General features: G+C 48.6%; 1 protein-coding gene across 2 annotated transcripts in view; it reads left to right on the top strand.

The window, feature by feature from the left end:
- The first annotated feature begins 1,220 nt into the window (after positions 1-1,220).
- FSTL4 (follistatin like 4) overlaps positions 1,221-24,658 on the top strand; it is a 347,748-nt gene continuing 324,310 nt past the window's right edge. For both annotated transcript variants that reach the window (XM_039836026.1, XM_039836025.1), the window contains exons 1-2: positions 1,221-1,395; positions 8,905-9,040. In XM_039836026.1, the coding sequence (XP_039691960.1) occupies positions 8,915-9,040 (126 nt within the window). In that variant the 5' untranslated portion in view covers positions 1,221-1,395; positions 8,905-8,914. The remainder of the gene's footprint in view (positions 1,396-8,904; positions 9,041-24,658) is intronic.

Below are 24,658 nucleotides of genomic sequence, written 5' to 3'. Positions count from 1 at the left end.
TGGTTCTGGGTTACCAGCTGAGCAGTGATAGAGGAACAGCTGGTTCCCAGACTAAGACCTGCGTGAGGGCAGAGACCATGCTGGACCCTCCACTACTATAACCCTAGCACCTGGCACAGTGCCTGGTACGTAGGAGGGCTCAGTAAATATCTGTTGAAGGAAAGAGCAAATGTAATACCTTTTCATCCATGTTACCCCGAGAGCCTTCCTTTTCTCCTGAGATTTAACAAACTTCATCCTTAGAAAAGCCCCTCTGCCCCCTCCTCCAGGCCAGGAGTTATTACAGGGCTGTGGACAAGAAACTGCTCTCCCAAGCCAGGAAGTCACCCAGTGCCCACACAGCCAGTCCCCCAGAAAGGCTCCTGCCCATGGGTCACCACCAACCTGACCTGGCTAGGGTCTCCCTCCTAAATTTGAGGCCAGATTGGGGCTACAGAATGACATCTTGGGGGCCCAAGATATTACGAAGATGTTTCCTGCTTGGTCGGGGTCTCCAAAAGTTGTGGATGTTGAAGAGGGACCCAGAAAGGTTTGGGAGCCCCAGGCTTGGGGATGAGGTCCTGCTGCGAAAACGTCTGATTCTGAGAAAGAAGGAACCCTCTGATCACAGCTTGGCCGAGATAGGCAGTTGTCACCTGGGACTGCCCCCGTATGCCCAGGATTTGGTCAGACTCTGTAGTTGGGAAAGGACAGATTCAGAAGAGAGAAATAAAAACTTTGCTTTTTCGAAGCTTGTGGGCTCTCACAGAGGGGAAATGTCACTTGACTTGGCCTCAGGGAAGGCTCTCTTGGTGTAGTGCACTGGCCTTCCTGCGCCCCACAAGCTACGGCCCGGCTACCAGCTGTGCACCTTGAGAGCACAGCCTTGGAGAATCTGCCCGGGAAGGGCCGGGAGGAGAGAAAGGCGAGGATGGGTGTGTTAGGAGATGGGAGGGGGTTGTCACTTGCCAGGATACCGGCGAGCCAGGGGCGGGAGCGCACCCCCTCCGCGGCGGGTGCAGAGATCGCCCTGGAGCGCCCAGTCCTCGGACCCGGCGTGCGCACCCTGCTGCTCCGCGCACCTGCCGCGGGCCCCGCGCGGGTCTGAGCTGCGGGCTGGCGGGCTGCGCGCACAGGTGGCGGCGATTGGGTAGGCGGGGCCCGAGGGGTGACGTCACGAGCTCCGCTCCGGGCGGCAGAAATAGGGCAGCAGCGGCGGCGGCGGCACAGCAGCGGGCAGCGGCGGCTCAGAGAGCTGGAGTCGCGACAACCTTCAGGGCGCCCGGGACACGCCGACAGTCAGAGAGACCGACCGAAGGACGCGGGACCGGGTCGCCGTCGCCACTGCCGCCACGGGGCGCTCCCGCCCACGGGAGTCTGGCCACCTGGTCTTCTCCTCAGCTCTGGCCGCCTCAGGTACGCGAGCTCGCGGAGGGTGCCAAGTCGCCACCACCAACCAGTTCCTCTGCGCCCTGCTGGGGTCTCCGCGCCCGCTGCCCGGCGCCTCCCCGCAGGGCCTGGCGCGGGCGCTTGCATGTTCTCTCAGCCCGCGCCGCGAGAGCCAACTTTACCCTCCTGGCGGGCAGCGGGCGCAGGACCACGGGACCTGGGCTCGGCAAGGATACCCCTGCCGGAGCCAGGACTCATGGTAAAGGCTGGAGCTCCGTGGTTTGGGGCCCGGGTCTGCAGTAGGGACCGGAGTGACCTGGCTGGCGTGCGGAGCGCGGCGCAGAACCTCTGGGGCCGAGCCCGCAGCCCGCGCCGGGCTCCGAGACCCTGCGGGCGCCGCTCTTGGGATCCGGACCCAGAGCGGTCTCGACGAGCCAGGCGAGCGGCGGCCCCTCTGCTCGCACTCGTGCCCTTGGCGCTGGGGTGCGGGCGGGGGTGCTCACTCCCGCCTCCCTCCAGCTTTGCGGGGAAACTTGCGTCTCCTTGCTGCAGCCCAAAGGGCCCGCTGCGCCTGGCTTGGCCCTCTCTTCGCCAGTCTCCCCTGCGTCTGGGCTGAACGTGGGGCCGGGCCGGGATGGCCAGGGAGGAGGGACCCGGGACAGAAGCCGGCCCGCGGCAACCCGCGGTTCTCGTTCTGCCCGGCTGATCGGTGTTCCGAGCGAGCGGCCGGTGTTAATCTGCTGGGGGAGTCACTAGAGAGCAGTTTGTTTGGGGGACATTCAGGCAGGGGGCTTGGCCCTAAGAGAGCTTGTACTGTGGGTGATCTCCGGCCCTCTTTGCGCAGCAAAGAGAACCTGCTCCAAGTTTCGGGGGGACCTAGGCGATGCAGGTGAGCGCTCCGCTTTGGGCGCATGTCACCTCTAGTTTGGGGCGAGAGCGGCGCGAGCCTTCGGAGCTCCCTTCAGTTGTTACACAGTCCCCGGAGCGCGGTCACTCGAGGCCTGCCACCTGAGGACTTGGGCGCCCGCCACTCTTGGCAGGAGCTGAAACCGATGGAAGCTGTAGGGTTTCTCACAGTGCCTGCAACGTGGTGAGCATCAGTGCAGCGCGTCCAGCTGCTGGAAGTGCCTGGGCCCCCGCGGAGTGAGGCTCTGCTAGGTCTGTGTCAGGAGTTGGTTCCCCGTGAGCTGTCCAGCCAACCTCGCTCCTGATAACTGTCGCCGACATTGATGAATAGCGCTTCCGCAGCCTCTCCTCCGCTCCCCTCTAGGTGTCGCTTCCGCCGAGGTTTCCCGCAAGTGAAAAACAGCGCCAGTAGCTTTGGTCTGTTCTCTTTGTAGATGTGTTGCAATGCTGTGCACCAGGAGCTGTACCAAATGGACCCCCGACATACAAACATCCACCCACATTTTCTGGGCCAAAGATAAACCAAATTTCAATAGGAGGTGGCACGGTAAATACTAATCAAAATGTGCACCGCCAGGGGAGAAAAGGGATAGGGAAGAAATTAGGACTTCTCTGAAAAGTTCCAAGTTATTTTCCTACCATCAGGCTTAAGAAAAAGCCAGAGATGACTTTTAACAGTACCCTGTTAATCCTGAAGTGGCCCGGGATAGGCTTTGAGTTTGGGCAGTGGTCAGATGGAGGGCTCACCTGGGAAGCAAGTGATGTGGTTTCTATGATGCCAAAGCCGCATCAACCCTCATGCAGTGGCTCAAAAGAAGACATGAGCTGATGCCCCACAGGACGAATGATGTCTGCTTCTCATCTTAGTTTTGTGAGAAGACACTGCAGTATCACAAGACCATTTTTGTTTAGACACACTCAGCTGAATGCTTGCTTCCTTCCCATCCTAGGAAAAAGACAGCCCCCGCCCGGAAGACTTCAGTCTGAGCCAAAGGTCATGCAAGAACATAGTCTTTGATGAAATCTCTTAAAATTGCTCATTAAAGCTGTTCTAGTGGCTTCTGCTCCCTTAGAATTTTATGATCACCCTCAGTTTTTGTTAATGCCAAGAAGGCTCTTTTTGCTCCAGAGAGGAATCGGCATGTTCTTTTGGGCATTGAGAGAACTTCTGTTCCTTTGGCTGTGCCCTGGAAGTGTGTGTGTGTGTGTGTGTGTGTGTGTGGCAGGATAGGTTAGATTTTTCTACTTTGACCAGTCAGTCTCGCCTTCTCCTTTCTCTAAAGGCTGCAGGATGTTTTTAAAAAGTGATCTTCATTTTGTGATCTTTTGTTCGACTTAACATTATATTCCAGAAACTGGCACCAAATACTCAAAATTGTCTGAAAATCTACTTTAGTTCCTACTTTGCCTTTTTTGGTATTTCTCTGCAAATTCATCCTTCTTGTATTGCTTATGTGTGGTCAGCTGTGTGCTTACTAACCTAATGAAATTATATTTGAGGAGCTCGTCTTTCCTTACATTTTCTATCTCAGTGCATAACACAGGGCATGGAACTTCAAGCAAAAATAGAACTATGGTTGAGGAAACGTGGTACTTAAGAGGTATAATCTGAATCTGGAAAGGGTGAGAGTTATGGGAAGTCATGCGTGCGTGTGTGTGTGTGTGTCTGTTAAACCTCGCAGTGAATAAAAATGTCCTAGATTTATACACTGCACATAGACTAATTTAGGTATCTAATTTATCAGATGTTGGAATGATCAACCAAAGGTATAGAGAAATGCAATATAACTTCATTATGGCTTGATGCAGGGTTATCCTGTTATATTTTCATACCTAATTTCCCTAGGTTGATATTTTAGGTACTGAGGAAGTACCTAGGGTCTGAGGAAGTTTGAATCTCTTTATTTTTTATTTTTTGCTAAAACACTCACAAATCAAAAATAGGGTCCTAACCCTTCCAGAATAAATTAATAAATAGCCTTCTGGTTTGGGGTTAGGTTTTATATAGCTTTCTCTTTCTTTTAACCCTGGACAGACATACAGAAGAGGACAGCAGGATTTTGGTGGTCTCTGGATGGTTTCTGCTTGTCGCGTGCTACCATCCCATGCGTAAAACGCACTGCGCCTCAAATTATTGGCTAGAGCATACACTTTTCCAGTTAGAAAGGGTGGAAATGCAGGTGCCTCAGGCTAACAAACCTTAGCTGTGCTCTTCAAGGCTGGTTGGTGTTGCTTGGTTTTGTCAAATCATCTTCATAAATTCTGGTCCTGTTGTTTACAAAAAGAAGCCGTTTCTATGTGGCTAATCCATAATGTCTGGTTTGGTAATGTTAACCGTATTCTGAGAGAGAACCAGTCAACAATCTCCCCGAAAGATGATGGTCAGAATTTCCATTCTCCCCAAAGAAGCCTGGTTCCCAGAGGAGAAAAGAGAAATTTGTATTAAACCCACTGCCAGTTTAATGTCACTGCTTCTCTCTGGCCTCTGACCTTGTTTAATAAAGACAGCATACATGTTGGCTCTTGTCCTCTGGTGGGGCAGATTTGGAATTTACATATTCATATGGATTTCTTTGTAACCATTTGTGTTCTTATGTCACATTTTTCAAATTTCTTCAGAAGCAAGTCACAATTTGGAATGTTACATCATACAAATTTGTAATATCTCTGTAATTTTAAATACAAATAAATAACAACACAGGTATCGGCTTATATTATAAAACCAGAAAAGCGAGTGGTTTTCATAAGGATCAAGTAGATGTCCTAGTGGGGCCCATCCAGCACTGAAAAAAAGCAACATAATCTACCTAAACAGAGAATGCAAACACATTCTCTACATACGTTTGTGACAAGGTAAAAAACAAAAACATTTGGTTTCCCAGGGGTCAGGATGCCTGGGTTTCAGTCTAGGTCTGGCCACTAGTGTGGCTTCACACAGTGGGTGAATTCCTCACCCCTGACTCCCACCCCCTGGGGTTCTGGTGTCCTATCTGTGCAGTAGTCCGGCTGGCACCTGGTTACCCTGAGCATGAAGAAAGCGAGGCACAGGTGGGAAACTTCGGAGGAAGCAGTGAACTACTTCTCTTGGAAATTAGATGTCTTAAATATCAAAGCTTTGAGCTTTATGAGTTGTTTGAAAGAAAAGGTAGTCACAAAGAGAGTTGGTGACCTTACTGATCTACAAATGGGAGATTCTTGTATTTCCTTCTATCTGAAGGCCAGTAGGGCTATTTGCATTTGAGGAGTAATTAATTTGTCACCAGATCCGTTTCCCCCAGAGTGACTGCCTGCGCCGTGCCATCACTCCCCGTGAGCTGAGGGGAATCCTTGTTGCCTGGCATTCTGTGCGTCTCCTTGTGATTCCTTTTTTGAACCACATTTCTTCTTGGCCAGCAAAGACAGCAGCAGTGAGGGCTGAGGAGAGTGTGCCAAGTAGCTCCATCCCCGGGGTGGGGTGCAGGAGGGGAAGCAGCTGGCCTTTCCCCCTCACTCTGCTCCTTCATCCTTGGTTGGAGCCAAGGTGAAAACTGGAGGAGCACAGCTCTTGGCAGCTTTCAGAGGAAAGAGAGACGTGGGGCTCTGCGCCTTTTATCTTGCTCTACATAGATTCCCCCATCACGCTAAAAATAGCAGTTCATTGAAACAAAATATTGCTAAGTATTGAGAGACATCAGAGGATGGGGGTGTGAAGGGCATAGATGCTAAGTCTACCTGCCTGGCTTGAAGTCTCAGCTCTGCCACTTATTTGCCACTTGGCCTTGTCAGGGTAGTTACCTCTCGGTGACCTGTCTCCCCTGTCATCTGACTAGGGAGTAATCATTGACTTCCTTATGGAGTAGAAATAAGGGTTATGAGTTGATATCTATAAAACGTTTAGGACTCTGCCTGACATGTAGTAATTGCTATATGTGTTAACCAAATAGATAGTCTCTATTTGGTTATTAGACAGATCATCAAAATTGATTTAGACCCTATATTATTTTCTTTATGAACCAAACTGTCATAAAACCTGGGTTGTAAATTTTTAGACTGTTGCTGCTGTAGATGTAATGAATTGTCACTCACAGAGAGTATAAAATGACATGTAAGATGCATCTATTGTACAAAGTTTGATCCAGTGGTGGCTGAGCTAAGCTAAACTTTACAGAGCTGCCTAGGGATATTTCAGTCGCTGGCCTGGTCCACGGATTCCCCTGTCTTCAAATAAAATCTTCCATGACCTCAACACAAACCAGATAAAACCAGAGATAACTTCGATGCAGCAGGTCTGAGCTCTAGTTTCTTGAAACACAAAGGCTGGTTTAAAGCCAGAGGTTAGGGCGCGCCCTCCTGAATAAAGGGATTTGCAGCTTGCCAAAATAACAGTGGAAGTAAATCCATTTTATTTTGATGCTATCCATTAATAATAAAACATCGAACATAATTGGTCTTGGATTACTAGGCAAATTGAAAACTAAATACTAGATTTCATGGCTTGAATATTTCATAACTCTAGGAATTGACATCTGGATGTTAACTTGAGTAAGTTTTAATTATCTTGCTGTTTTTAGCTTATTTGGACTCCAAGGTATGAACAGGGAGAAAAGAAGACCTTCTGTATATGTGCCGAGCCCAGGAATACTGTTTGAGAGTGGATAAGGAGGCAAGAATCCATAAAAGCAGAGTGGGAAGCAATGTCTTTCTAGTTCTAGCTTGAGTTACTGTTGCTGTTTTTTCTTTTCTTTTCTTCTTTTTTTAAAACTCTAAAAATCCAGAAACTGCTTTCTGTAGTGTCTAGAACATGGCTTTGCATTCAGAAGAGAATAATTTCTGCAGAATAGAGAATTGCCCTATTTATTTTTAAAAAAACTGGTCGCCGTTAGGGAAAGACATTTTTATTCTCTTTTTGTCCTGAATGTGAGTCTCACTGCTCCTTGTTTCTGTTAAGTACCCAGACACCCCAGCGAGAGCACCGGATCTGAAGTGCAGAGTGGGGTGGCCGCTGTGAGAGCTCCTGTCCCCTCACAGGTAGCAGATAAAACCGCACCATTCTGCTCAACTCTGCCTTCTTCAGAGTGCAGAGCAGGTGCTGATGAGGGCGAGACTGTGACCTTCACGTTATATTTACTGGCCACCTGGACTATTTTCCCAGTAGCTCCAGCTTTGCCAACAGATGTCAAAGATGAATGGCTGAAGAAACAGATGTGGGAGTGGGAGTCTGTGGACTCTTTTTAAAACAAGGAGACACCTTCTCTTACAAGATAGTCATAATTTATAACCTTGCCTTTTTATAGGCCAGTGTGATATGCCTACAATTTTTAGTCTGACTTCTCCATTCTGGGGGCATTTCTGTCTCAAGCTGGGGACATAAAACAAATCTGAAGAGGCAGCTCATTTTGGGTGTGGAAAGCAGCCAAAGGAAACCTGGAATGTGGCAGGAGTGTATTTGTTTGGTGGCCCTGGCATCCCAACTAGTGATCTTGTGATACCTCCAACTCCTGTTTAGAGTCGGAATCCTGCAAAGCTATTGATTTTGGGCATGAGCAAGGGTGAGCTCTTCAAACAAGCTATAACGTCCCTCAAGCAGCTAATTCTTTTTTTTGGCTGGACACCTGATCTGGATCAGCCCTAAGCCAGGTCACGTGGGCTGCTGGCCTCCAAGGAGCTCTGTGTTTTCATCTCTCCAGCCACGATCAGGATGCAGTGTGGACCACGTGCACTTAAGCACTGAATTGTGTGATGCTCACAGAAATCAATAACCCCTCTAGTTTCCTCGAGTAAGAGTTGTAGATACTGCATCATGAGTTCTATCCGGCTATGTTTCTTAGAGACACTGAAATTAAGGTTGGAATATGTTCACAGCAGAAACCTTACCCAAAAAGTACAGATAATTGGGCAAGTGGACTGGTCTGTGTCCTTGTCCCCTTAGCACAATACCCAGAACACAGTAGAGAGTTGAATATTTACTGTAGCTGATGCTTAGTTTCTTCATCCAGGTAATTCTATGATTACTTTGAAGTGTCCATTTCTTGTCTTCTGGGATGTTAGACAGTTTATCATGTGAGCCTCAGGAAACCCCTTAACAGTTATTGAAATTCCATTGTCTATAGGATGCTTGGATTTTGCTACAAAAATGACTGGTCTTATTTATATATTAGGTCTTATTTTGAAGCTCACCATTACATAAAGCAAGACATCAGCTGCAGATGAGGTGCCACGGGTTTAACACGATTCTTCTGCAGCATTTATCGAGCACTGATTGCTTTCTGAGGAAGCTTGAGCATGAATATATAGTGACCTAACAGAGGGGACCCAGCTTTCTCACCCTGGTTTGTTCTTGGAGATGTAGTGGAAGGTAGTGTTTCAGGTGGGTTTCTATAGAGCAGCTGGCATTTATGGAGCTCCTACTATGTGCCTGACCTGACTTCTTCAACCCTCGCAGCAACCCTATGAGATACGGGTTATTGACCCCATTTTAGAGGCAAGTAGACTATGGCTCAGAAGTAATGTAACTTCTCCATGGTAGAACAGAAAGATTGGTGGCAGGATTTCAGCTCGGGTATATCTGATTCTGGAGTACAGGTACTAACTGAGGTAAGTTGCTTCCATTCTGCAGTGCTTCATCCTGAGCATGTGTCATTTTCTCAACAGACTCAACAGAATGAAACCAGTGCACGTTTGGCTGCATCTCGCACTGCTCGGGGCCTCGCTGCTGGCTGCGCTGGGACGGATGGACCCAGGAAGCAGCAGAGGCCTGAACGTGGATATGGAGGAGTCGCAGGCAGAGGTATAGTCACATGACAGCTGACATGACATTTCAAACTGATTGCTTTTCAAGTTACAATATCTGATTTCCCCTCCATCTTTAGTTTATATCAATTAGATTACAGCGTGAATTGAAATTGTTCCCCCTTGTTGATAGGGGACAGCAGGAAGCAACATGCGTTGATGTGGACAGGAGATTTATATCATGCTGTAAGTAATGGTCTGAATCTCTCCATGCTGAAAATGTGTTCCCAAGCCCAGCTGTAGTTGTACGGTTTGTCTTCCACAAAGACCCTCAAGAGAATGGCCTTTCTGTATGTTTAATAAAACTCAGAAAATGCAGACTCATTGGTGGAGCACACCCCTGTGAATAAATGAAGTCTTTTAATTATAAAATATGTTTTGAAAGAAATGAACTCCTTTCCGGGTCTATAGATAAAAAGAAGCAAGCTGAGGAAGAACTGGCAAGTAGAGGTCCTGAGGGAGACCGCCTTAATGAACAGATAAGAATGATTAATGGCACATTAGGTATATATAAATGCTTCTGAAGCGCTTGGAAAACTTGTTCGCAAATACCTCCCTGGAGAGCCACGATGGACTGCTAATTGGTTAGTGAACTTGGTCTTAAGGATTGAAGAGGATTCCTAAGCTGTACCTCGCCCCGCTTAGGTGGTAGGTAGGCCTCATGAATTTGGGGATTGCAGGGAATGCAGTTTTTCTGCAGAAAAGATTTTATATGTGCTGAGCCTGAAGAAATGACTACACCCTTTCATTAACACTACCTGGCGTTTTCTTTATGAGGCGGCAAATATGCTGTCTTATCCAAGGGCCACTCAGGGCATTTTACCTTCCACTGTCTTCCCCAACGCATACCCTTCTCCTTTTTTTTTTTTTTTGAGTGTTTTCTGTCCTGTCGAATGAGAAATTACCTCAAAAAGTCAACATTACTGGAGAGAGAACAACGGTACACAGTGTGTGGTAGGGTTAATGCATTATTTGATCAAAAGGCACGATTTCTCTTTCATTATTACTTAATTGTAATGCAATCTCAAACCTATAAGCCTTAATCTTTGGGGAGCTTCAGAAGTAATTTACTGCACACTTCCTGCCGAAGTTAGCGTGGCTTTCTTTTGTGGTGAGCGGATGATTTAATAGAAACACTATCTCTCCCATTTAAATCCATGAAGGACGCAACTTAATGCTCTTTTGAGAAAGTCTGGAGGCTGGCTTGCTAGCGAGCCTGGCATTTCCCATATGGGAATGGCTTAATCATTATTCTCACATCCACGCAGAGAGAAAATGATCACCTAAATCCTACAAATATATTGTGGAATATTTAATAGCAGAGCAAAGAGACAAACACACAGGTGTGCTTACTGTTCGAAAGACAAAACATTCATTTGTAAGTGATCACCTTGCTCACCTTGATCGCTCTTTATGCATGGCCCCTCCATGCCCTTGCCAGGTCCTTGTCCCTGGAACGCTGTCCCTTCTTTCCACATGCCTGAATTGTCCCCTCCTCTGAGGCTCGGCTCTGGTTCTTACCTTTTATCTAGAACAATCCTTGACCATCCTCGGTCCCATTTGATCTCTTTCTCCAAACTCCTAGTCTTCTCTACCTTTCTTATTTTTCTCATTCTTACATTTCTCTTTTAAGCATATGGATGAAGCCTGTCTTATTTATTTTTCTCTTCCTCACAGTGTCTAATACTTTTAAGAGCAAAATAGAAGCTCAGTATGTTTTTGAGCTAATCAATATTTTTTCAACATTTGGTAGCAGTCATGAAATCACTGGTGCTTCCCAAATTCCGATAGATTGCCAAGCGTTTAAGTGTGTGACATGCCTCCCTGCACAGCAGGGCATGAACGGTCTCTCAGCAAACCTGTAAGCAGCTTGCTGGTCAAGCCAGGCTCGTATCCTTTCCACATCCGAGATAGTCCTTGTATGTTATAGGTTCTGGGTAGTTTCTTCTTTGAATGGTAGCTATTAATATATCCATAACTCACTGACCAAACCATATGAAACTTCTCTAGCAGTTTCCTCAGACAGCCTTGTTTTCTAGAAGAATCAAAACCAACAGAGTTTCCTGAGACTCAATAAATAAATCTAAAATCCTTTTCATCAACTGAACGATAAAATGTTTTTCTGTGTTTTCTTCCTGATAGTAGTACTTTACAAAACATTCATTCACTTAAGATTTTTAAAGTACTTGGAAAGCATTAATAAGATTTGATTTGCCCTTAAAGTTATTATACCAATTACTCGAGTAACCTAAGGGTAAATAAGAATTAAATGACCAATGTGTACGTGTTCGTACATTTTTAAAGCAATTATAGCAAATGTGAATTTTGTTAAATTATTGTTTTACGAACAAAGGCTGCAGTTGAAATAGCTTCAAGGAGTTTGCCATTTTACAAACACAGATAAAAAGAAGTATAGCTGGGTGGAGAGCCTCTTTAATAAGAGCTGAGTGGCAGAACATGGCCTGGAATACTAATAGAATTCTGAATTCAGAGGAAACAATTCTGAGAGATACAATTTATTGAAATTCTGAAGTAGTTATATTTTCCTTTCCCTTATGCTCTGGCTAATATAGATGCAGTAGTAAAATCAATATTGGTAGAATTTTATATTTGGAGGGACCAGGAAAGTGAGAAGTGATGTGGTGCAGCCTCGAGGGACCCGCCCCCTCTTGAGAGGCAGGCATTTTTAGGAGCCCCCCCCACCCCCGCTTGGGGACTGGATGCTGTGTTCCCGCCACTCACGGGGATTTGATGGTGGCCATTGCACAGCCTGTGTAGCCTTCATGGATCTTGCTGAACTGTCTCTGAATTGCTCCTACTCATAGTTTCTAGTCATGCATTAAATAACTCCAAACAGTAATATTGGGTCCTTTAAAAATTGTTAGTTTCATATGCCTCCACATTTACAGACTAGTGATATGGTGAAAACACCATGTTTTCAATATGTACAAATTCTCATAGGAAAGTCTTCGAGGAAAAAATATATCGGGTGGTATCAGTAATTAGGATGGTCCCCTCACCCTAGGGGTCAGCCTAGGAAAGTGTGACTCTCTCTGGCTGATCGGCCCTGCCCCTTTCTGCAAGTGCTGGCCCCAGATGCTGACTGTACTCATGGGCACTCCTATCCCTGTGAGGGTGGCTTCTAATTGCAGACACCTTAAATGCTCTGGCTTCTTTCTGCATTGGTTAGGCATTCAGGAGGACTTAGTCTGCTAAGACTAGGCATTCATTTTTTAAAAATGATTTCTTTTCCTTAATAAGTGCCATTGTTCTTACATATGTGATTGAATTTAAGGCAATGCTCCCCTACCCTTTCTGGTAGTATTCTCCCCATATTCCCCACCCCTGGCCTTTCTTTTTGGTTGATGTCTGGGAAAGAATAGCTGATCTTCTGTAAGGTTTAAGATCAACCCATTGGCACTTCTGCTCCCTCTCACCCCTGACTTTGTGGGTGTGGAGAAGAGAAACTCCCTGCACAGGGCTGCACGCATCTCCATGTGTGTGTTCTGCAGTGTCACCCTTCCGGAACACTTCTTGTTGCCAACTCCAGCATTTGACTGGCTTTCAAGGAAAATGAGACTCTGGGCAAAATGTCTCAGCCGGAGGCACCAGCGATCCCTTCACTGGCCGTGGAGTGCTGGGATTGCTGCCCGCACCCCTTTTATGAGAACCCAGCACTTCTACTGCAAGTAGGGGTGGGGACAACCTCTTCTCTGGGCCTTGGACACTTGGCCATGATTCTCTGCTGTGTCAGAGGGTGTGGATTTTAGTTTCTCAGGTAACATTGGGAGAGCACAATCTCCCATCTGCAGATATGTGAGTAAAACCATACTTTTTCAGGTGAAAGATGGTGGCAAATACTCCAAGTTCACAGGGGCGCCGGACGAGCTGGTTCCCACCTTGAGTTTGCATGGGCTGTGCCCTACACCAGCATCTCTGGCGCTTCGGTGAGCTCACCAGTAGCCAGGGGTTCCTGTTAGTGTGCAGTTGCTGGTATAGTAGGTCTGGGGTGGGTCTTGACATCCTGCATGTCTCGGGAGCTCCAGGTGATGCTTCTGCTTCCAGTCCCAGGGGACACTGGGCAGAAAAGCCCTAGAGGAATCCTCTCCCATGCTGCATGCACACACCCAAGAAGGAGAATCCAGTGGGTGATTCACGCTGGCCTTTTTTTAGCTCTTGTCAGCGTGAATATGCTGTCTGCAGTCAGGAAAAGGAGAGCAGGGCACAGCCTGCAGTCAAGCCAGGAAGTAACGTGATGTGCGACTGGCTCGGGGAGCAGGGACAGGTAGGCAAGGGGAAAGGTGAATTTAAGCAGCCTGGATTCAGAGCCATCTTCATCTGTATTCAAGCAAGCAGGTAAACTTAGATCTCTGACGCCAGGCTTCCTCCCCAGCTGGTCTGTAGGCATCTAAATCCCGAGGGGGAGCCACACCCTATGCTCTCCTTGCTCATCACCACCTCTCTGCCACCCTTACTGGTGTCCTGCCCCAGTCTCCGTCCCCAGGGCCCAGCCAGGCTGTTTTTGGGTACCATAGCTGCAGGGTTGGTGTTCTGTTTGGGGCTCTCATTCTTATTTTTATCCTTGGATGGAGGAAGTCGCTGTCTCTGCTCTTTGTGTTGGATATTTCTCCTCTCTCACTGCTCCCAGAGATCCTTCTGCTCTGGACTAGTCAGCGCACTTCATGCCCCTTTAGTATTTTGAGATCACATTTGACAGAGTTTTAATCGGCTCTGAGAAGTTCTGTGACCCCGGAAAATGAGCATTTATGAGTTCACAGAAAACCATTATTTTTTTTTCCTCTTAATTTAGCATTTACTAATCTAACTATTTATGCCTCTGCTGCTAAATAATCTATGCTTCTCTCAGAAACTGTCCAACCTTGTAATCAGGACATCAGGCCATGCGTTGTAAATGGAACTCTGATTTTCATTGTTTGGGGACTTGCTAGCGTCAGTTCTGCCAGGCCCTGATCTTCTGCTTGATTTATTCTCTATGGTTTGTGGGTTATCTCTCTAGCATCCCATCTAGAGATGGGTAAATGCCATGTTGGTGTCAGACAGACTCTAATAGGCCTCATGTAAGCAGGCCTCACTTTTCTGTCCTGCCAAGCCAGGACCATTGTCCTTCTGCCTCCACTGCTGTGGTTTCTGCTTTGAGGCTCCTGGCCATGACTTGTTTCTAGCCACCTGGGAGGCAGAGAGCACTGGTTCCAGAAATGGAGGGCATGTGAGAGGGTCCCTGTACTCTGAGCAGGAGACACCTGAGTAAACTGCCATGGGAGCCAGGCAAGTTGGTGCTGGCTGGAGGGCATGTGACCTGATGGCTGAGAAGCTGTCTGTTCATTCTGCCTGACCTTTCTCTTGCTCGGCGGCCACACACATTTCCATTTTTGCGTAGACATTCCCTTGAGTCAGAAAGGCAATGGACCAAGGAACCCAGTTTCTTTCTTCCTGGGATCTTGATTCCAAGAGGTTTTTTAAAAAGTAAAACATGAGTATTCTCATTTAACACTTCATCTTGGTGGGGCCACCAGCTGACCTTGGAGAATAACAGTTCCTACCTAGCTCCATGCTGTGCTCAGATATTTCGATGACTATAGTGAAATTCAGAAAATAAAATTAACTTCATTTCAGTTTAATTTAAAAATCCGTGTCCCCGACAGCACATCTGGGCTTAGTAGGGAGTGGGGACACAGAATCCAGCCATGAATTGACCCTTGCAGGATGGAGAGTAGAATAGAATTCTGGCGGGATTGGAGGAAGGGGCAGTTAATGGTTTACCTGGTGTTTCTTCCTCTTTTCTGAGAGATGGTGTCATAAAGTCCTGTTTCAGAGGCAATAGTCCTGGAGGGAAAGATCTGGGTGTGCTGAGGTCAGACAGAAATGGGGGACTGAGAGATGGGGCCAGGAAGGTGGAGGAAGAGAGCTCTGAGTGTGATTCTTGGGTCCTGAGTGAGCCTGGCTCTGGCTGTTGAGCTAGGGGTTGCACAGAGCACCTGTCAAATGCTAGTGACGCACCAGCGTTGGATGGTTTGGCCTTCTCTCTGAAGTCCAGAATGAAGCCTCTTAGTCCTTTTACCCACTCCCAAGACTAGAAAGGTATCCCACTGGAGGAGAACCAAGCTGAGACCCCTAAGCCCTGTAGGAACCTCCTAACTCGAAGTGCAATCTGCCCAAAGCCTGCTTATTTCAGGATGAGACCACAGCATTCTCATTGTGGCTCTGCATTCCAGGTCTAGCCCCGCTCAAGGGAGTCCTGTGGACGTGTGCTACTCCCTTCTCTTCTCTGGGCCTCACTTTCCTCATGTGGAAAGTGAGGGGAGGTTAAGATGCCCACTCAGGCCCCCTTCAGTTTGTCTTCACATCTAAATTCTATCGCTTCTCACTGGGCCTCTTTAAAATGTGTAAAGAATGTACCAAGTGTTATTTCAGGTACAATTTTACCTCTCTTCCTCTTTCCCGTGTGGCCAAACAACAAGAGTGCAGTCTGAAGGCTTGGCCCACCTTTGTCTGAAGTCACTTTGCGTGTTCTCCTTTGGGAAAGGGGAGCAGTTGAGGAGTTCTCATCACTTAACCTGCATGCATCCATCTGACTGGAAATATTCTGCCGCCCCTCAGTGCAGGCCTGGGTTCAAAGAAGGCTCCACTGCAGTGTGTAATGATGCCACAGACTCCAGTGACCTGCTAGTGTCTGGGAGAGGAGGAGAAAGTCCTGGGCACATGAGCTGGGTGGGAACTCGAATTGTTTCTCTTATTCATTGTCTAACGAGGACGAAGTGTCTGCTGTGTGCTGGGGACTGTGCCCAGGGAAGTGCTTCCTAGACCTTTTGATTTCACAGAGCAGAAAAATGAAAACTTTTTCTTTATACAGACAAAACTCAGCTACCACCTAGAAACATTGTCACGTCTTTATTTATACTTTTATTTATACTTTCTTATCTATAAAAGATATTAAGGGCTGTACTTTCAGAACAAAAGGCAGCCCATCCCATGCAAGCCTCCCGATGGCACTGTCTGCATGGCCCGTGTGGGTGTGTGGCATCTGAGGACCAGTCACATCAGAGCTGCGGATCACAGGAACATTGATCTAAGGTCATTGGGAAACGAGGCCCAGAGAAGCAAGTGGTTGTGTGGCCTTGAAATTCCTGGTGAGCTAGAGTCCAAGCCACATGGAGATACTTGGTCCCCAGGCTTAGGTCCAGTGTTTTTCTCTGTGGTATCTGTCCTATTTTTGTGGCTAGAAAGACTTAGCTCCAAGATAGGGAAGATGGGTGCTCATCCCAAAAAAAGGTATCCTCTGCATAAGTGGGGAGTCCACCCGAAGACAGGTTTTCACTGTCAGATCCAGGCACTTCTCTAAGTCCAAGTGATAGGTATGGCTGAGTTTTAAAGGAGAGTAGGGTGCAGGATTTTTTTGTTCATAGTCTTTAAAGTTTCTTGCCATCTCTTTACTCCTCTCATGAAAAATGATATACCACATCAGTTGATGATTTCTTCTCCCTAATAAAAGGCAGTCTCGTTTTATTCCTACTAGGGAATAACTCAGGAGAGTTAGCTTCACTCTTGGCTAGAGTGAAGGATGGAGGGTAAGCAGCCTGTGGGGCTCTGTCAGAGGGTGGCTTCAGCTTGACTCTACACAAAGGAGGAGTGGGGAAGCTGGTGCTGATGACAGGCTGGTGCTGGCCAGTAGGGACCACCTTAGAGACCACTGACTTCTCTCCATCTGTAGGAAGTTCTAAGAAGGTACCTGTATGATTTCTTGATGCTACACCTGGAATATGGGCCCTTGCTTTTCCCCCTCCTCAGCGTTCTAACAGGGTCTTGAGTTCAAATTGAAACTCTTCCTGAGATTAACTACTATTGTTACTTTTGTTAAAATATTTTAAAGTTTGCTATTTTGAGTTATTTTGCATCTGGATTGAGAAAGTATGTGTGTGATTTTTTAAGAGTTAAGAAGGGAAGTCATCCCCCTACTTCTCACAGAAGTCCTTTCCAGAGAATGCCACTGATCACCAGCGAGCCTCTCATAGAGTATGATGTGGTTTAAAGACCCACCTCTGCTGGCCCCCTAACTGTGTGTGAGGGAATTGGCGGCCTGGCCTGGCAACAGAGGTGACAGACACCTACATAACAACCTCAGTTTTAGTCCCAGCAAGGGGCCTGGGCCTCTGAAGCATGGCTTGTCCTTCTGACAACATATCTCTCCCCGCCCAGGCTGGGAGGCCCGCATGCTCTTGGTGGCTTGGGTGGCTGGTGCTGGGGCAGCTCCTGGCGTAGGCAGCCTGATGCAGGCAGCCCTGAGTTCTGGGGAGAAATGGCTGCTGTCCACCCCCTTCTCTAACCAAATCCTTTTTGGCTACGTTCCCTCTTTTTCCTCTAGGATATTTGTTGTTTTAAAACCACATCATTGGTTTGTCCTGCTGGGGCTGAATCCCTCACTTGAGGCACTGCCTGCCTGCACTGCTCCCTAAGGAATATCCAGTCTTGCCTTTGCCTCGGGGCCCCCGCAAGCCAGAGGGCCCAGTGAGTCCATTCTGCTTCTTCCCTTGCAAGCTATGTAGCTGAGGGAAGTCACTTCCTCTCTCTGACCTTCAGGTTATCCATGAGTAAAATGCAGGGGATAACAGTATCAACTGCAGAGTCGTCATGAGGATTAACCAAGATGGCGCATGTCATACCTGGCCCCGAGTGCCTGCTCAGCACGCAGCAGACAGAGCCGTGGTTTTGTGTCCATAATCTCAGACCCCACTAAGTACCCATTGAGAAGACTGTGCACCTCTCCTGTACCATGGCCTGGCATGTTGACCTCAGCTGTAGTCCTTTGGCACTCAGTGTTTGGCAGGGTGGCTCTTGGGATGGGAGGGTAAGTATCCTGGGGTCTGGGCCCCCTGGATCCCCAGTGTCCAGGAGAGCATAGTACAAAGTAGGATGTTCAGATGTTTGTCAAGTGAGTGAATGAGTTGGTGATCTTTTATTATTCATTTTGGCATCGTGCAGGAATTTGGACAAGGTGACTTGAGTTTCTAGGACATTTTACAGGAGAAATCCCAGGAGCGAGTCACCTGACTCACTTAGGTTTTCACTTGTAGAATCTTGTCATAGTTTCACATTTTTCCAGCATTCTTACTGAATCAGTAGAAACTTCGGAGATTCCTGTGGGCTGCATCTGTGGGAGGTGGCAGAGTCCTTGACTCAGTCACTGTCTCTTCCTAGAGTGGTCCTTGGGGTCTGCCTGGCCCAGGCTGTCCCTTCTGTGAAGAGGCCAGCATCACTGTGGTAGGCACACCAGAGCCTTGCCAACAATGAGAACCCGGAGTGAAACATAAACTCAAACAAATGCAGGATGCTCCATTTCTGCTGAGACTTTTCAGTCAGCAGAAAAAGTCAGTGACTCTGGGGAGAGTGGCTACCAATGGTCCCTACAAAGGAAGGAAGGTATTGAGGGTGGTGGGAATAGGCATTCTCTTCGGAGATGTCATTAAATAGGTGTAAGACTTCCAATGGCTTTTCTCGACACTCATTCTATGACTATTGGATTCAAAGCTTGATTAAGCTATTCTGTCTTTTAAAGCTTGTTCTCCAAATAAAGAAAATAGAACTTTTCCCCTATGTATTTCCCTTTCTAGCCTTGCATTTAAAAACATGCTCAGAAAACTTTCTCTGTTGCAAAGACCTCAGGTGTCTGTGGTTCTGCTGATGCCACATTCTGTGTGTCCATCCCAGGAAAATAGACTTTCATGTGGGCACGCTGGGAGCCATCAAACGAGAGAGGACTGCCAGTGGAAGCTCTAATTACAGTGCTTCTAAAAAATGCCCCAGCCTTCCTCTTCTTCCTCCTCCACTCTCTTCTGTCTGGTTGTTACATATGCTGTTGTTTTCACTTTAGCATTTGGCTGTGAAGAATGGGATTCTCTGCTTCATGCTTGGGTGTTCTTCCCCTGGCAATATAGCTTAGGAGTATGTCTTTGTGTCCCAAAGCAGAACTTCTCACTTGACCTTCTCAGGGCATTGTGTACCTACCTAGCGTGGGTCTCTGGGCCCTGGGCTGTCTGGGCCAACAGGAAACATCTGGCAGTCTTAAATCTTAGTCATCAACAAGTATCCATTGAACACCCAGCTGTGTGCTTGGCCCTATCCTTTGAAGAGAAATAGGATTTGTGATTCCATTCCTGGGGCTTGAGGACCAGTGGGGCATGGGAGTGGAATTGGGGGACTGGGAGGGGCTGTGGCTGAATGGAGTCTGAGTTAGCAGATGGAATATCTCTTCTATGGTTGATCTTTTTTAACCTGTGTATGGTGATTAAGCTCTCAGCATTAGCCTGAAGGCAATTCAGTACATTTATTGAGTAATAAAGAAGAAAGCAGCTCCTACCTTCCCTGGTCCCATTCTTCCTCCCTTGATCTCAGAGCAGGATGCTTTCCTCGCCATCTAGACATTCTCCTTTCCAGAGGGGATGTGAGCGATGGCAGATCTAATGTCACAGGCTCATTCTGGCCTGTGACTCAGCCGCCCTGGAGCCCTCAGAGGATGGGCTGGGGGCTGGAAGAAGCTGGAGTGTCAGAGTGTCACCCCTTTAGGCTGACATAGTGCTTGACTGCAGTAGCACCATGGCATCCAGGGTTCAGAGTTTCAGCCGGAGCCCTTGCCTCCTTTCCAGAGCTGGTCCACCAGAGCAGGGCCCGTGTCCATCTGGACCCTCTCCAAAGGGGGTCCTACCTGATGTGGCCCTGCCCTTGTTGCCTCAGAGCCTCCTAGGTCCCACTCGGAGGACTTGCACTAGTGGTGGGGAGGGGATGGCTGCTCATTTCTCTGACTGTCTCATTTTGCTTAGGATGCTGCAACATGTGACATTGCCGCCCCACGGCCATCCTGGAAGTCTTGCTTTAGAGTCCCATCTTGAACTTGGTGCCCATCCTTGTCTAACTGATTATTCCCAGGTGGCTTGGTAATTTTTAGGAATGAAACCACTTGTAGGGCCATGATGACTAGAACAAAATTATCTGTGATTCATTATACATTCTAGATGAAAATGTATAATAAAATTTAAACCTAATCTCATTCAAAACAACTGTTCTTGTGATACAAGAAAAGATGGTCATGAGCTGCATCCTACAGGAGGTTCCTGCGCATGGGCTGTCTCACCATAGGATCATGAGAAAGGAGAAAGAATAATCACAAACAGAGCTTTAAGAAATCATCTATACACTCACACATGGTGAGCGATAAATATAGTACGAACGGTTAGCAGTGGGGGCCAAACCATGGGTGGTGCGAGGGTTTAGAACAGAGAGGTGCTGGGTGGGAGATGAGATTGGGGAGGACCTTGGAGGGGGAGGGCCTTGGAGAGGATGGCTAAGATCTGTGGGCACAGTATTTCGAAGTTTAAAGAAAAGGAACCCTCCAAGTATAGGTGTGGGCTGGAATAAGACCCTATCTGGTGGGGAGGGAAGAGAGAAGAGACTGGAGGGGTGGGTATCCAGGCCCACTGGCGAAGTGATTCATCTGGGACGCTTTGGTGGCCAGGAGCAGAATCACCTCCCAATATGCTTGTGTACAAAGAAGAATTATCCTGAGCCCCAGGGATCCCTTGGAGCCAACTGCTGGCTGCCTGGCAGGCTCAGGGCACTGGATCATCAGGCAACCTGCCCCTCGCCTCCCTTCTTCCCATCTGCACCATCTCCCACCTCTTCTCTGGAGACTGGCCTTTCCACAACACTGTAAATCCCATGCCATGGCCTTCACCATGTGACAGCAGCCCTGTGCCACCATGTGAAGCTCTAGTTTCTGGGCCCTGGACTGGAATTGCTACATTGGAGAAGCATCTGCCCTAATCCATCTACAGGCGACAGGTCCCCATATGAGAGGTGACATTCAGGGGTCCTGAGCAGAGCCTCTGGGTGCAGGCCTGGGAGCTGTAGTGAAGGAGAGGGGAGCAGGTTCATGTGGGGGGAGGGGGCTGTTGAGATGGAGGAGCCCACCCCTAACCTCCCAGAGAGCACCCCGAGCACCATGAGCTGTTTTTTAGAAGTGCTCCCATTTTATGGCGTTAAGCTTTCTGATCCTCAGAGCTGGAGTCGGGGTAGGAGGGCCTGCCTACGTGGTCTTAAATCTTTGCTCTTCTGCTTTGCCTGCCCACCTTCTCTACCTGTCTCACTGGGATCCTCCCTACACTAACCTGGCCCATCTCCATCTGGGCAGCTTAGAAGGCTAGCTTAAACCTTCCAAAGACAGGCAGGCTGTAAAGTGCACTTGACCTCCGGAGACCGACACATCTCACAGGTCATCACCCTGACCCTCCTGCCCCCCTAGTGCCAGTGTCCCGGCACCCAGGGCTTGTGTCCGCACTCTGCACACCAAATTGACTAAAGGGGAAGAGATTTCGGGGTTTGGACATGGCTCTGTGACTCCAGAGTCACGTATCCTGTGGCTGCAGGAAGCTCAGTGCAGCTGCTTTGAGGATTAGCTGGAATTGTTCTTGGAAAGAAAGAAAGGGCTACATGGGAGGTGAGTCATGGCTTTACCAGATGTCTCTTCTTCGAGGGTCTGCCACCCGGTGGACTCCGTGAGCAGCATCGCACTTGAGCTGTTGTGAGCTAATTAGGCCAGTCATCATGGAAGACAAGATGTGATAGGTGCTCCCACAGTTATGGGACTGAGCTTTGCTCCCAGCCAGGTGCAGAGTCTTGTTGCATTAGAAACTTGGTTTTTGCTATGATGTCTATTTACGTTCACCCAAGAGTTAGGGAGTGTTAGGGAACCAGGGATTCCTCAAGGGTGGGGATACCAGGGGAGGGTAGACCCTGGAGCTCAGGGCTGGGAATCTGAATGATGCTTCTCATCCTTACCTTATAGGAATAAAGAGGAGATTCCTGGTAGAAATTCTGATTCCTGATATAGAATTCTTTGAATTCCATAGCTATGAATGATGATATAACATCAATAAACAAAGCTTTAAGTGGATTACTTCATTGATTCTCATAACGATTCTATGAGATACATTAACTTGCTGATTTTACATGTGTGGAAACCGAGACTTCAAGATGTCAGGTGAGCTGGTCGAGGTCTCCCGTGGCGAAGTTGGGGCTTGCACCCGGCATTATTACTGTCCCTCTTGTGCTCCTGGCCACCACACTGTGCTTTTACTGCCTCCCCCTCATATTTTGAGGCTAAGGAAAGGATACTTAATGACATTGAGCTTTGAAGGCTAAAGCAGACCCTATTGAATCAGGTGAGGCCTCCCCACTTCTCAAAGGGCAGCAGGGCTTGAGGCCACCTCCTGACCTTCCTTGTGGGGAGTGGCATAGCACAACCACCCCTGTCACACTGGGCTCACCAACACACACACCTCTCTTTTATCTCCTCCCACCATGGGGAAGGGACTGCAGGGCGGGCTTCGCTCTCATGAGAATTAACACCCTTTCAGCTATTTCATTCCAGTTCTTTAAGGGGATATGGTGGGGACTTTGCAGCCACTGTCTTGTGGGTCTCTGAGCATCTACTCTCATGAAGGGCATGGTCTGGCCAGGCCCACAGCTGTGACTGAGCATGTGGGAAGGTGGGTGTCTGGGTTCTGGGTGGAGGCCAAAGTGTGATGATGTGGGCTAGTCTCTGTCTGTGCTTCGAAGAACTGGCCTCGGGGAGTTCCGAAGAGTTAAGGAGAGAGGATCTGGGACCTTGATCTCAGGGAGGAGGCCCGATTCCCAGCATTGGTGATCAGGGTAGTTACTGTCAGACAAAGGTTTTTGGAGGGTCAAGTCGTCCATTGGGAAGTGTTGGTGTTTGCTCACAATTCCACCAGCCCCTGGAAGAAAGCAAGATGGTCAGTGATGGTTATAGCCAGAGGCAAGCCCTGTCTGCTCCCACTGTGGAGGGGCTGTCACGGAGCGGGGCTTCTCCTCTCCAGAGTTAGGACTGGTCGGGCAGCCCCAGGCTCATGGGCACAAAGTTTGACGATGCTGTGGTAGTGGACAGTGGCTTTTTCTGAGATACGCTTACCTTTTCCAGGTAGGTGAGCACACCAGGAGGTTGCAGCCCACACCCCACGGAATGGCCAGGGCTGGCGAGTGGTCAGGGCTGCCCATGGGCGAGGAAGGAAGGGCAGCTCCGTGGGCAGAGCAGCATGTGCGAAGTGCCCGCTCTGCAGAACCCCAAGGGGAAGGAATCCCAGTGTATAAGTGTGCTGGAGCCAGTGGGCCAATGGGCAGCTCCGAAGGGTGAGAGAGAGTCACCGATGACAGCCTGGAGTGTGCAGAGAAGCGGCATGAGGGGACAGCTCTGGCCGGGAGTTGATGCTTCACGGTTCACACTGTATCAACTAATGGAGCCTTGCCCCTGCCCTGTCTCTCTCTCTCATTGCCCACTGGCCACAGCAGAACTCTGGCCCCGCTCCCACTCCAGGGGCCCTGAAACATTGATGAGCACCCCTTCCATTCAGGGCACTGTGCCCCATGCTGAGGGCAAAGTGATAAATGACAGTCCCCAAGATGCTGTCTGTGGGTGGAAACTGGTAAGCTCCAGTGATCATTAAACACTGGGTGTTCTTTGAACATCTTCTCTGTCAGTTGTCCCCAAAGTCTCATAGACACTACCCTGAATCCCACCTTAGAGCTGAGGAAACTGAAGCTCCTAGAGGTGAACACCTTGCAGCTGGTGACCCAGTGTGCCAGGGGCCCGGATGAGCACCTTCCTGGCTGCACAGAGCCAGCGCCCCATTCTCCCATTACTAATGGAGCCTTGCCCCTGCCCTGTCTCAGTTCTGGGTGCTGAGCCTGCCCTTCTTACCTGCACCCAGTGGCTGCTGAGATGGCATCAGTCTCTGTAGAAAAATAGCACGGTCCTGCCTGAGCACCCCGCCCCACCGCCCCCATCTTCACCAGTCCTGGCCAAGAAAAAGAACCTGGTCCCCTTGTGCGCAGTTTCTATGCTTGAGACACCAAGTAGCTCCTGGCTGAGCCCTGCCAGCACCTACGTAAGCCATGGTGGCTGATCAGAGGCTACTCAGCACCATAGTAAGTGGCAGTGATGTGTGGAGTGAGAACCTAGTTTGAGGGGAGAGAGGTTATGTGATACTTGGTTTGCTCAGTGGTTCCCCAATGTGTCCTCATGTCGAATTACCTGACAGCTTCAAAAAAAATACTGATGCCTGTGTCTCAGCCCTAGAGATTGTGATTGAACTGGTCTGGGGCATGGCTTGGGCTCTGACCTGTTTAAAAGATTCCTGTTTGGGAAGCCCTGGCTTAGCCTAGGGAAGCAGTGCTGACCAAACCCTCGCTTTCCTCACTGTTGTCCTTCTCAGCAACTGCCCTTCAGGGGGAGATAAGATTCAGGCTGTTGGGGACACAGCTTCCATGTGCTTTGCCCCAAGCCCAAGGCCCCTGTGGTAGGGGTGGGTGACTCAGGCTGGCCTGGGCCCTGAGGGCAGGCATTTCTCCAGGGAGGAGTGAGATTTAGTGTTCTTCGCACACTCCTTCCCCCATTCTCAGCAACCATCTCAGAGGCACTGCCCTGAATCTTGTCTTACAGCTGAGCAAACTGAAGTTCATGGATCTTACCCCCTAAGGAGCAGGGGAAGGACAAGGGAAAAAACTTGGTTTTACCTGGGACTCTTGGGTGGAC

The sequence above is a fragment of the Pteropus medius genome, unplaced genomic scaffold, assembly GCF_902729225.1.
Source record: "Pteropus medius unplaced genomic scaffold, Ma_sr-lr_union100, whole genome shotgun sequence".
In the NCBI taxonomy this organism is placed as follows: domain Eukaryota; kingdom Metazoa; phylum Chordata; class Mammalia; order Chiroptera; family Pteropodidae; genus Pteropus; species Pteropus medius.
The sequence above is the reverse complement of the archived record's forward strand: the minus strand, read 5'-3'. Positions and strand labels throughout refer to the sequence as shown.